Source organism: Stegostoma tigrinum, chromosome 6 (assembly GCF_030684315.1).
Source record: "Stegostoma tigrinum isolate sSteTig4 chromosome 6, sSteTig4.hap1, whole genome shotgun sequence".
NCBI lineage: Eukaryota > Metazoa > Chordata > Chondrichthyes > Orectolobiformes > Stegostomatidae > Stegostoma > Stegostoma tigrinum.
In genome coordinates, this window is record NC_081359.1 from 67024815 (window position 1) to 67039278 (window position 14464).

Here is a 14464-nt window from a genome sequence, read left to right on the forward strand (position 1 = left end):
ACCATATGCCTATCCAATAGCCGCTTAAGTGCGCCTAATGAGGCCGACTCCACTACCCTCTCCGGCAATGTATTCCACGTCCCGACCACTCTGAGTAAGGAACCTACCTCTGATGTCTCCCCTATATCTACCTCCACTCATTTTAAACTATGTCCCTTCATAATAGCAACCTTCACCCTAGGAAAACGTCTCTGGCTGTCCACTCTATCTATACCTCTGATCATTTTGTACACCACTATCAAGACATCTCTCATCTTTCATCGCTCTAAAGGGAAAAGCCCTATCTCTCTCAACCTTGCCTCCTAAGACCTTCCCTCCATTCCAGGCAGCATCCTGGTAAATCTCCTTTGCACCTTTTCCAATGCTTCCACATCTTTTCTGCAATGGGGCGATCAGAACTGGACTCAATACTCCAGATGTGGCCAAACCAGGCTTTTGTATAGCTGGAGCATAACTTCACGGCTCTTGAACTCAATCCTTATATTAATGAAATCTAACACACCATAAGCCTTCTTAACAACTCTATCCACTTGGGTGGAAGCTTTCAGGGAACTGTGGACATGAACCCTAAGATCCCTCAGCTCCTCCACACTGCCAAGAATCTTTCTGTTAACCCTGTATTCTGCTTTCAAGTTTGTCCTTCCAAAATAAATCACTTCACACTTTTCAGTGTTAAACTCCATCTGCCACTTCTCAGCCCAGCTCTGCATCCGATCAATGCGCCTTTGTAACATAGAACAGCCCTCTGCACTATCCACAACTAGACCCACCTTCGTATCGACCGCAGACTTACTAATGCACCCTTACACTCCTTCATCCAAATCATTTACAAAAATCACAAATAGAAGAGGACCCAGAACAGATATTTGTGGTACACCACTCGTAACTGAGCACCATGTTGAATATTTTCTGTCCACTACCACCCTTTGTCTTCTAAGAGTCAGCCAATTCTGAATCCAATCTGCCACATTGCCCCTATCCCATGCCTCTTTACCTTCTGCCTGAGCCTACCATGGGGAACCGTATCAAACGCCTTACTTAAATCCATGTATACCACATCCACTGCTCTACCTTCATCCACATGTTTGGTCACCTCTTCAAAGAATTCAATAAGGTTTGTAAGGCATGATCTACCCCTCACAAATCCATGCTGACTATCAGAACACACTGGACAAAATCTGCTCCATCTAAACTATTGCAACTAAAAAGTTTCCAATCAATATTTGGAAAGTTGAAGTATGGAAACTAGCTAGGGACAATTCCCAATATGAAAGTTAGAATGGTAATCTGACATCTCCAGCATTATTATGCTCCTTTCGGTAATCTCACGAACATCTCTGGCCATGCACCATGGGCAGCAACTACACCCAACCCAGTCCACTAGGAATTGAAGGTTCCTTTTTTGGTAAGTGGAGTGCCAATTTCCCATGCAGTGTAGGTAATGAAGCCAGGAAAGGTAGTGTGAGGAAACTTGCAAGGTTTCAAGGAGAGAAACCCTCCATGATATACACAAAAATTGACACTTGGCCAATTTCTGATAAAATTCAACCTGATAGTTCAGCAAGGAGAGCTGCTACATAGAAATAGTATCCGAGGTATCCACTTCTGTTTCACAGTATTTATATTTGTTTTCAACAACACTGGTATTGTAAAAAGAAAACCATTTAGTTTGCAATAAAATCTGTAAAATCCCAAACAGATCACCATATTGGAGAACATTGGGCTGAATTTAATGGGTTCTTGAAGTGTCCCCACTTGGGTTAAAAATGGGAGTTGACCTACCTTGGAGGGTAGTGAGACTGTGGGATGGTATTTTTTTCAGCAATTGATTAAGAGGTCACAATCCGTGCCATCATCCAGTGGAGGATGGCAGCACAACTCTTGCTGAAGTTTCTGGCCCAATCTGAGGACTAGTTGCTCCAGAATGAAGGCATTTCAAAGAAGTGGTGAGGATTTTGAGAAAACCAGGGATAGGCAAAGAATCTTGCTGATCTCAGGAAATTTCTGTGCATGGTGTTGCTGTTGCCATGGAGTAACTATAAAGCAAGGTTGCCCCTTTACCTAGAGGATGCTAGAGCTTATTTCCTGTAGGAGTAGGAAATGGACGTAATTGGCCACTTTTGTGTTACATGATTGGCTTCCCAGAAGGCATTTGACCTATTAAGCTCCCTGCTGCAGCCAACACGCTGGAACTATGGGAAGAGGTCAGGCCCCCAATTTGGACACTTTTTTGCGTCATGACTCAAAAAAAACATTGTTCTTAGGTCATGGGCATTGCTGACATGGCCAAAATGTATCGCTTGTCCTTTTCTTTCATTTCTTGAACTGCTGAAATCCTTAGAGTTCAGACATAGCCTATCACTGTTAGAAAAGGTGAACCTAGTGACAGTAAAAGATCTGTACTAATGACTTAAGTCAGTAGGTGTGTGACTTGGAGAGAACTTGGAGAGATGGTGCAATTTGCATGCATCTGCTGTCCTTGTCCTTGTAGATGGTAAATGTTGTGGGTTTGCAAGGTGCTGCTGAAAGAGCCTTCTTGCTATGGTGTATCTGTAGATGGTAGACACTGATGTCATTGTGCTTTGGTGATGAAGACAAGAAATAGTGAAGGAGATGGAGGGGGTGCCAAAGATGTCCTTAAGCTTCTTCAGTGTTGCCTCTACATCATTTAATTGGCTTGAAAATTTCAGCCCACGCTATGTAGAATTCTAATCAGTATTCAAGCCATATAGGAAAAAAAATCAAAATTGTAAGTACTGCATATGCAAAGAAGATAAAAAGGGCTGTAATTCTAAGGACAATATTCTGTAGTGTTGGTACCTGTTTAGTAACTCAATATTCCTGCATCTTGCTTTCATTAATTTTAAAATGTAACTTCTTTCAATTGTAGGTTGTACCAGGTGACAAAAAAGACAAAATACTGGTGTTCTTTAAGATGCGCCCAGATGTCATTACTGAGGATAACTTACACACCAATATACTTGTGTCATCTATGCTGGATTCACCTATAATTGCTCTTTATCAAGCAATTCGTCAAATATTTGCACCAGTACTTTTGAAGGTGAGTATTCCATCTTCTTTTGAACAGACACTTATTTTGATCTCATGCCTGTTTCAAAACAAAATTAATGGAATAAGTTATGATTTTTAGTTTCGTTTATGGTCATGACATACTGGGGTAGCACAATGGAAATCAAGCCCTGCTATTCTTGGAGTTTTCGTAAAAGATAAAGATTTTGTCATTTTACCTGTGAGATCCAGATTAGTAGGATATGTGGACCAGGTTTCCATGCTCAACAAAAACAACCGTTTACTACCAACAAATAAATTCTAACCATGGGTAATTAACTATGAACTGATGACATAAACACTACTAGTTAAAACTAACAACTCTAAACTCTTTCTACATGCATACAGACAGAGAAAAACTTGAGGTGGAGAGAGACAAATAACTGGAGAAGAGGTCAATGACTCCAGTTCACAGGGCTTGGTGAAGTAATCCTTTTGCTTGCTAAGATTTTCTATTCTTCTTTCTATTCTTCAATCTCCCTTCTTCAGGTGCTTTTCATTTCTTTGGAGGAGGCACAGTCAATTAGAGTCATAGAGCCATACAGCATGGAAACAAGCCCTTCAGTCCAACTCGTCCATGCTGACCAGATATCCTAAATTAATCTAGCCCCATTTGCCAGCATTTGGCCCATATCCCTCTCACCCCTTCCTATTCATTTATACATCCAGATGCCTTTTCAATGTTGTAATTCTGCCAACCTCCACCACTTCCTTTGGCAACTGATTCTATACATGCACCACCGTCTGCCTGAAAACCCTGCCCCTTGGGCTCCTTTTAAATCTTTCCCCTCTCACCTTAAATCTATACCATCTAGTTTTGGACTCCCCCACTCCAGGGAAAATGCCTTGACTATTCACCCTATCCATGCCCTTCATAATCTTATAAATCTCTGTAAGGTCACTGCTCAGCCTCTGACGCTCAGGGAAAATAGCCCCTGCCTATTCAGCCTCTTCCTTTAGCTCAAACCCTCCATCCCTGGCAATGTCCTTGTAACTCTTTTATGAACCCTTTCAAGTTTCACAAAATCCTTCCTATAGCAGGGAGACTAGAATTGCATGCAGTATTCCAAAAGCGGCCTAACCAATGTCCTGTACAGCCGCAACATGACCTTCTAACTCCTGTACTCAATACACTGATCAATAAAGGCTCGATACTAAACGCCTTCTTCACTGTCCTGTCTACCAGGAACTCCACTTTCAGAACAATGAACCTGCACTTCCTTGAAAATGTCACAGGTTAGCCTTCGTAAACTATGGTGAATATTAATTTTACCAAGTCATGCATATAGTCTTCATGTTATCAAGATAATAAATTTGACCACTTTGCTTGGTATCGATACAAATGTGTTTTTGCCTGGCTCCATATTGATACCTTTTGCAAAGTGATATCACAATGATTTGTTTCAAACCAAACAGGACCTCACTAGTAATCAGCTCCCTTATAGCACCTTGTAAGATCGTATCCCTTTGTTGACTTAATACATTTGGATAAATGTGATCAGTAGCAAAGATTTTGTGGTTTTGAGCCTACTTCATCTAGAATCTCCAGCTACTGCTGAAGTAGTCTTCCTGGACTAGTTCTTAATTGGCAGTCATGTTACTGGGGACATTGACACTAAATTATAGGAACATCTTTGCAAATCCTCATGTGGATCTTCCTAAATATACAACTCTTTCCACCCACTTCCACAACCTTTGCAGTCTGTCCCGTATGCATGTTACTCTTGGCCTGGGTAAATAATTCAGGTGTTCCTATTAGACTGGAAACCCTATTTCCAACCTTAATCAGACAAGGAAAACGCACCTATTCTCCTAATTCTTTCAATGTGATCTTCAGGTGGAAGACCCTTCACATCCGACTCAGTTGTATAATTACCCAGTATCATTATTATTTTAATCAGCCATAGCCTTTTCTTAGGATTCTGAATGCAGGATAAATTGTCCATCAACTGTTTTCCTGGGTAGTTATGCCAGGACTCTTAAGGGATACTGATGCAGGGAGACCGGAATTGCATGCATTATTTCAAAAGTGGCCTAACTAATATCCTGCAACATGACCTCCTAACTCCTATAGTCAATACACTGACTAATAAAGGCAAGCATACCAAATACCTTCTTCACCATCCTATCTACCTGTGACTCCATTTGCAGAACTATGAACCTGCACTCCAAGGTCCCTTTGTTCAGCAGCACTCCCCAGGATCTTACCATCAAATACATTAGTACTACTCTGATTTGCCTTTTCAAAATGCAATATCTCACATTTATCTAAATTAAACTCCATCTGCCACTCCTTGGCTCGTTGGCCCATCTGATCTGAGGTATCATTCTTTGCTGCCCATTTCCCCACCAACTATGGCGGTCATTGCAAACTTACTAACCATACTCCTATGTTCATATCATTTATGTAAAGGACAAAAAGCAGTGGACCTAGCGCCGAACATTGTGACACACCTCTGGTCACAGGCCTCCAGTTTAAAAAGTACCCCTCCACCGCCACGCTCTGTCTCCCACCTTCAAGCCAGTTCTGTATCCAAATGGTTAGTTCTCCCTGTATTCCATGCGATCAAACCTTGTTAACCAGTCCACCATGCAGAACCGTTTTTAACACCTTTCTGAAGTCCATATAGATAATGTCCACTGCTGTGCCTTCATGAAGTCCGTTCGTTGCTTCTTCAAAAAACTCGCTGAAGTTAGTGAGACATGATTTTCCACACACAAAGCCATGTTGACCATCTCTAATCAGTCCTTGCCTTTCCAAATGCATGAAAATCCTGTCCCTCAGGATTCCCTCCAACAACTTGCCCACTACCGATGTCAGGCTTACCAGCCTATAGTTCCGTGGCTTTTCCTTACCATCTTAAATAGTGGCACCACATTGGCCAACCTCCAGTCCTGCAGCACCTTTTCTGTGGCAATCAATGATACAAATATCTCGGCAAGACGCCCAGCATTAACGTTCCTAGATTTCCATCAAGTTCTAGGGCACACCTGATCAGGTGCCAGTGATTTATCCACCTTCATCCATTTTAAGTCAGCCAACACTACTTCCTCTGTAATCTGGACATTTGCAAGATGTTGCTGTTTATTCCTCAAATTCTCTAGTTTCCCTATCCTTCTCCACAGTAAACACTGATGCAAAATGCTCATTTAGAATCCACCCCATCTCCTGCAGTTCCAGACATTGGCAGCCTTGCTGATCTTAAAGGGGCTCTATTCTCTCTGAAATTACTCGTCTGTCCTTAATATACTAACTTCCAAGTCTCTTTTTTTAAACTAGTTTAAGGCCCTAGCTTCTTCCAACTGGTGAGGGATCATAAACTGCTTTAGATTTGGGATATTTTACTAGTGAGAAAGGCACACCCCTCCCCCTTGCAGCAGTCTGAGGGTTTCTGCCGGTATTGAGCATACCCACAAGCTGTTCAGGTTCCCAGGAGCAAATGAGATTGTTGTCATCAGGCAGATGGACATTGTCATCTACAACTGGTCACAACTCCACAAACAAATCAGCAGCCTCTAGCCAAGTGAATTGCACTTTTTTTTGTTCATCCGATAGCAGCCTATCTGCAAACAGCCTGAACAAATTGCTTAGACAAAGCAATAGTGTAATTGGAGTCTGTCATTGCTTAATCCCCTTATAATGCAAGATGTCATTAAAAATACATCTCATATGGACAAGAGGACATTATCTGGATTCTATCTTTTTGCCTGGTGCTTCAAAATTTTAGTAGGTCATTAAAATGTACGATTTTAGTTAATCTTGATATATTTTGATAGCTAACTGATGATTGTCAGTGATACATAATTGTTTAGTCTTTATGAAAATTAATTCATTATATTCTTAAAATAGATTTATAGGTGAAGAATTTTGGAATGGAATTGTTTGGATATTCTTTTCAAAGAGATACTACAAACTTAATACTAGCTTTGTTAATTTTAATTTTAGGATGAGAAATGGAGTAAAAATTTTGATCCCAAACTGCAGAATTTACTCACTCAACTTGAAGCAGGTCTGGGATCCATTGTAAGGCACTCAGATCATAGCCGCAGCGGAAGCAAATTTGGCAGTGAACACGACACTTCAGGTTTGAAACTTGATATCACATTTAAACTGCGTTTAAAGGGTTTAGCATATACATTTCTCTTTCAGATTTTTACAACTTCCTGTTTGCGAATGTTATGAATTAGGTAATACTTGACCATGATTGTTGGAGACACTAACCCATTCAAGGTTAGATTTAGGCAGAAAACTTTCAATGCCTTTCTATCTCCTTCCTTTCTATTAACTTTCATCCTATCATAGTAGAATAGACTAAAAACAACTTGTTTAATTGTGTGCATGTTGTCCTTCGGTGCGTGCCCTTTTATTCCCCTCCCCAAAGTTTTCCTTTTTACTTCATTCAAAATTTTCTGTTTTTCTCAGTTTGAGGGTTTCAGATAAAATCAACTTCTTTGCCAGAGAGGGTGCACGGACATCTACAGAAATGTAGTGTTTGTTTTATTTTTCTAGCAGACTTTTATCTGTGGAAAGCATTTTATGTGATTATAAAAATGGGAAATAGTGCTATATGCTGCAAATGAGATTTGATGTGCAGCCCTTGCACTGGGTGAAAATTGTCAACCTGAAAGTAGAGAATTCTGTTGCAAGGCCAGGCTAGGCCCTAGTGTGGAGTGAAAACTGTCACTGATGGACAATACTTATGTATAATGCAAAGCTCCATTACTCAAGGATATGCATGTCAGTAGTCAAATGGGAAAAGTTACCAGAGTGCATACATAAAATTTTGTCAGTGCAACAGACTGAGGAGATTGTGAAGATTTTGAATGAGGCAACATCATAAGATATAAAGTAATTTCATACTCCTCAGTGGCGACCAATTTTGAAAAGGGTTTTCAGTGTTCTGCTTCATACAAAATGTGATTTCTTTTGGAATCTTGGACAAGTGAATTGCAGGTACCTGCTGAAGCCCTGTAGCATAGTCCCCAGTACACTTCACATGCATTTAAAAGATGTCTATCCCAGCTATTTTGCTGCTTATCGACCTTGACCATGTCACAGAAATAAGTAGAACACAGGCAATATGAACAAAGAGTGATCTAATCGCATTGTTTCAAACTATGAGAGTTGATAGAATTGAGATGCAGGGAAATAATAACAGTTTGGCAGATTTCCAATACCTTTCACAGGCTGAAGTAAGCTGAGCGAGTACACAAACACTAATGCAACATCTGCTGAGAAAATGACTCATCTTCACACTTTCTCGTCATTGTTTGCCGTCCCTAAATTTGTGTATGACATCAATTCAGGGTTGTGGCTTTCTGCTGCAGGTCTTCGTGTAATTGAACAGGCTGGTTCTCACTGATGTTTGGTCAGATAAGACAGGGCATCCACTGAGACTGTGGGATTTGGTATAATGTGTTTGCTTTGTATCCTGTATGTAGCTCTGCCCCATTGTTAAGATTTTGGGACTCAAAGCATGATGCAGCCTCATGACACATTTTTGCTGTGCTGAGCAATTGGTAATGAACTCCACCCAGTACTTAAAATTAATGTTTACTGCGCTTCAAGTAGAACTACAGAATGCCTATGAAGCCTTTGCTTTATCTGCACAAAATTTTGGACCATTTAACAATTTAGAAAGCAAGACCTTATGCGAAGATCACCATTTTTGACACTCTGAAAACAGTTTTCTGTCTGTCAGACTTGATTTTGCAAGAGTTTTTCCCAATATTTGTGGAGCTGGCTTTTATTTGATGGCCCTTCCATTGAATGCAGAATATATGGCAGAGACGTGGTTGGAATTTCTCTCACATTCTTATGTATTGCTCATACACAGTCCAGATCTCACTGCTGTGGAGGAGTGTGGTGACAGCAACTGCTATGTGTAGAAGGTTTCTTGTTAACTTTGATTGTCTTTGTAGCGTGATGTAAATGCTGTGATTTATATAATTTGTTGTAAATTTGGATTTTTGATTTTTGAGTTAATAGCATGTGGATTTGCTGTGTGTCTGAAGTTTATAATTTGCTAGAGAATTGCTTACCAGTTATTGTGATTTCTTTTAAAATAGCTTTTGAGGTCTAAGTTTAGAATTTTTTTTTGAACAGATTTGTTTTAAAAAAGCTCCAGTTTACAACGTCAGGAGAAGATTTTTTAAGTGCAAGGGAAACATTTATAGATTAGAGAGGGAGATTGGTTTTAAGTTTTGCTGAGTTTTGAGCGGTCCTGCAAAATACTTAAGTGAAAACCGCTGTGTAGACCATTGCTCTCAAGAAGGGAAGGATGTAGTGAAACTAGATTACCTTAGAGTAAGGAGTTCATGTTAATCTGAGATCAGAAGTATTGGAATAAAACCTTGACAAAGCATGAAAAGCTCCTGGAAGATGCTATCTGCAGTTCCAGTCTCTATGAATTCAAATAACAAATTACTTCAACTGAGATTTCAGAGCTGGGGCTCTGGTGTGAGTACAACAGAAGTAGTTTTTTTTGTGTACTGTACCAGGATTATATTTTAGATATTATATAAAAGTCAATGCATTTTCTTTTCAGTTTAGAAAAGAGGGTTTTTGGATTTATTGGATTATACTTTTTTCAGTGTGTTTAAAAAATACAACTTTGAATTTGTGTTATAAATAGATTGTTTATTCTATTTTATCTTCATTTCTTTTGTAATTTTTTTTGTTTTAATGTGAAAGCAAAATCTGCATCATTGTGTGCTTATGTTTCAGTCAGAGAGAGCGCTTGGTTAAAAACAAAACAAATTAAAACAAGACCTAGCGAGTCAGGTTTCAGTCTGGAATCTGACTTGTTCAGTAATAATGTCATTCTGGGATCTGCATAATGGACAAACCCTTGGTGCCTGACTTTGTAAAAGGCTGAGCTGGTGTAGCTGATCAAAGTTGCATCTCTTTGGCAGTGGTGGCCCTTTTGAGATAGTTGGCTGCCAAGTCCTGGGGAGTGCTGCACTGTTCTGGAGTCTCCCACGTATATGAGACGCGAAGTAGCTGACCAAGTGTGAGATCATATCATCATAGAGTCATTCAGCATGGAAGTAGGCTGATCGGTCCAACCTGTCTATGCAAAACATAATCCCAAACTAAACTTGGTCTGGCAGCATCTTTGAAGGAAAAAAGAGTTAACATTTCAGGTCATAGAACACGGAACATAGAACATTACAGCGCAGTACAGGCCCTTCGGCCCTCGATGTTATGCCGACCTGTGAAACCAAGCTGAAGCCCATCTAACCTACACTATTCCATTATCATCCATATGTTTATCCAATGACCATTTAAAAGCCCTTAAACTTGGCAAGTCTACTCCAGTTGCAGGCAGAGCATTCCACACCCTTACTACTCTCTGAGTAAAGAACCTACCTCTGATATCTGTCCTATATCTATTACCCCTCAATTTAAAGCTATGTCTCCTCGTGCTAGCCATCACCATCTGGGAAAAAAGGCTCTCACTGTTCACCCTATCTAATCCTCTGATCACCTTGTATGTCTCTATTAAGTCATCTCTTAACCTTCTTCTTTCGAATGAAAACAGCCTCAAATCCCTCAGCCTTTCCTCGTTAGACCTTCCCTCCATATAGGCAACATCCTGATAAATCTCCTCTGCACCCTTTCCAATGCTTCCACATCCTCCCTATAATGTGGTGACCAGAACTACACGCAGTACTCCAAGTGCGGCCACACCAGAGTTTTGTATTGCTGCACATGACCTCATGGCTCCGAAACTCAATCCCTCTACCAATAAAACCTAACACACCATACGCCTTCCTAACCACCCTATCAACCTGGGTGGCAACTTTCAGGGATCTATGCACATGGACACTGAGATATCTCTGCTCATCCACACTACCAAGAATCTTACCATTTGCCCAGTGCTCTGTATTCCTGTTACTCCTTCCAAAGTGAATCACCTCACACTTTTCCACATGAAACTCCATTTGCTATCTCTCAGCCCAGCTCTGCAGCTTATCTATGTCCCTCTGTAACCTGCAACATCCTTTCACACTATCCACAACTCCACCGACTTTAGTGTCATCCGCAAACTCACTAATCCATCCTTCTACGCCCTCATCCAGGTTATTTATAAAAAATGACAAACAGCAATGGCCTCAAAACAGATGCTTGCGGTACAACACTAGTAACTGAAATCCTGGATGAACATTTCCCATCAACCACCACCCTCTGTCGCCTTACAGCTAGCCAATTTCTGATCCAAACCGCTAAATCACCCTCAATCCCATGCCTCCATATTTTCTCTAATAGCCTACCGTGGGGAACGTTATCAAACGCTTTACTGAAATCCATATACACCACATCAACCACTTTACCTTCATCCACCTGTTTGGTCACCTTTTCAAAGAACTCAATAAGGTTTTTGAGGCACGACCTACCCTTCAGAAAACCGTGTTGACTATCCCCAATCAAATTATTCCTTTCCAGATCATAGTAAAACCTATGTATTATAATCTTTTCCAACACTTTACCCACAACTGAAGTAAGGCTCACTGGCCTATGATTACCAGGATAGTCTCTACTCCCCTTCTTGAACAAGGGGACAACATTTGCTTTCCTCCAGTCTTCTGACACTGTTCCTGTAGACAATGACGACATCAAAATCAAAGGCCCTGCAATCTCCTCCTTAGCTTCCCAGAGAATCCTAGGATAAATCTCATCCGGCCCAGGGAACTTACCTATTTTCACACTTTCCAGTATTGCTAACACCTCCTCCTTATGAACCTCAATCTTGTCAAGTCTAATAGCCTGTATCTCAGTATCCTCCTTGACAACATTGTCTTTTTCATGTGAGGGTACTGACCAAGAATATTCATTTAGTGCCTCTCCTATCTCTTTGGACTCGATGCACAACTTCCCATTACCATCCTTGACTGGCCCTAATCTCACTCTAGTCATTCTTTTGTTCCTGACATATCTTTAGGGTTTTCCTTGATCCTACCTGCCAAAAACTTCTCATGTCCCCTCCTGGCTCTTCTTAGCTCTCTTTTTAGGCCCTTCCTGGCTAACTTGTAACTCTCAAGCACCCTAATTGAGCCTTCACACCTCATCTTTACATGAGCCTCCTTCTTCCTCTTGACAAGAGATTCAACTTCTTTAGTAAACCATGGTTCCCTTGCTCGACCACTTCCTCCCTGCCTGACAAGTACATACTTATCAAGGACACGCAGTAGCTGGTCCTTGAATAAGCCCCACATTTCAATTGTGCCCAGCCCCTGCAGTTTCCTTCCCCATCCTATGCATCCTAAATCTTGCCTAATTGCCTCATAATTGCCTCTCCCCCAGCTATAACTCTTGCCCTGCGGTATATGCATATCCCTTTCTGTCAATAAAGTAAATGTAACCGAACTGTGATCACTATCACCTAAGTGCTCACCTGCCTCCAATTCTAATACCTGGCCTGGTTCGTTACCCAACCAAATCCAATGTTGCCTTGCCTCTCGTTGGCCTATCTACATTCTGTGTCAGGAAACCCTCCTGCACACATTGGACAAAAACTGACCCATCTAAAGCACTCGAACTATAGCATCCCCAGTCAATATTTGGAAAATTAAAGTCCCCCATAACAACGACCCTGTTACTTTAGCTCCTATCCAGAATCACCTTTGCAATCCTTTCGTCTACATCTCTGGAACTTTTCGGAGGCCTATAGAAAACTCCCGACAGGGTGACCTCTCCTTTCCTGTTTCTAACCTCAGCCCATACTACCTCAGTAGACGAGTCTTCATCAAACGTCCTTTCTGCCACCATAATACTGTCCTTGACTAACAATGCTACACCTCCACCTCTTTTACCAATTGCCCTGATCTAACTGAAACATCTAAACCCCAGAACCTGCAACAACCATTCCTGTCTCTGCTCTATCCATGTCTCCGAAATGGCCGCAACATCGAAGTCCCAGGTACCAACGCATGCTTCAAATTCACCTACCTTATTCTGGCATTGAAGTAGACACACCTCTAACTACCATCCTGCCTACCAGTACACTCCTGCAACCTTGAAACCTTATTCATGACCTCACTACTCTCAACCTCCTGTACACTGGAGCTTCAACTCAGGTTCCCACCCCTCTGCTGAATTAGTTTAAACCCTCCTGAAGAGCATTAGCAGATTTCCCTCCCAGGATATTGGTACCCCTCTGGTTCAGGTGTAGACCATCCCATTTGTAGAGGTCCCACTTACCTCAGAATGAGCCCCAGTTATCCAGGTATCTGAATCCCTCCCTCCTGCACCATCCTTGTGGCCACGTGTTCAACTGCTGTCTCTCCCTATTCCTCGCCTCGCTAGCACGTGGCACGGGTAACAAGCCAGAGATAACAACTCTGCTTGTTCTAGCTCTAAGCTTCCACCCTAGCTCCTTGAATTTCTGCCTTACATTCCCAACCCTTTCCCCACCAATGTCATTGATGCCTCTGTGGACCACGACTTGGGGTGGCTCCCCCTCCCCCTTAAGGATCCCGAAAACACTATCTGAGACATCACGGACCCTGGCACCTGGGAGGCAACACACCAACCGGGAGTCTCTCTCTTTCCCACAGCATCTCCTATCTGCCCCCCTAACTATGGAGCCCCCAATGACTAACGCTGTCGTCCTCTCCCCCTTTCCCTTCTGAGCAACAGGGACAGGTTCTGTGCCAGAGACCTGTACCCCAAAATGGTATACTTGTTATTGAGGGGAACGGCCACAGGGGATCCCTGCTCTGTCTGCCTGTTCCCTTTCTGTTCCCTGACTGTAACCCATCTACCTTTTTCCTGTACCTGAGGTGTGACTACCTCCCTGTCACTCCTCTCAATTATCCCCTTGGCCTCTCGAATGATCTGAAGCTTATCCAGTTCCAGCTCCAGTTCCCTCATGCGGTTTCCGAGGAGCTGGAGTTGGATGGGTCACTAGACCCGAAACGTTAACTCTGTTTTTTTTCTTCAAAGATGCTGCCAGTCCTGCTGAGCTTTCCCAGAAACTTTGTTTTTGTTCCTGATTTACAGAATCTGCAGTTCTTTGGGTTTTTATTCCCGAACTAAACTAGTCTTACCTGCCTGTTCTTGGCCCATATCCCTCCAAACTTCTCCTGATCATGAACTTATCCAATTATAACCACTTCCAATACTTCCTCAGGAAGTTCATCCCACATGTGAACTACCCTTTGTGTAAAAATTATCCCCCATGTCTTTTTTAAAACTCTTCCCTCTCACCTCAAAAATGTGTCCCCTAGTCTTGAAATTCCCCATCCGAGGGAAAAGGCACCTACCATTAACCATATCTATACCTCTCACGATTTTATAAACTTCAATAATGTCACCTCACAACTCCTACGCTCCAGTGGAAAAAGGCCCTAGCCTATCCAGCTTTTTTTTAACACCTCAAACCTCCCATAC

General features: G+C 41.8%; 1 protein-coding gene across 2 annotated transcripts in view; it reads left to right on the forward strand.

Moving 5' to 3' along the window:
* dync2h1 (dynein cytoplasmic 2 heavy chain 1) overlaps positions 1–14464 on the forward strand; it is a 541347-nt gene that overhangs the window by 14312 nt on the left and 512571 nt on the right. For both annotated transcript variants that reach the window (XM_059646623.1, XM_059646624.1), the window contains exons 3-4: positions 2891–3061; positions 7016–7154. In XM_059646623.1, the coding sequence (XP_059502606.1) occupies positions 2891–3061; positions 7016–7154 (310 nt within the window). The remainder of the gene's footprint in view (positions 1–2890; positions 3062–7015; positions 7155–14464) is intronic.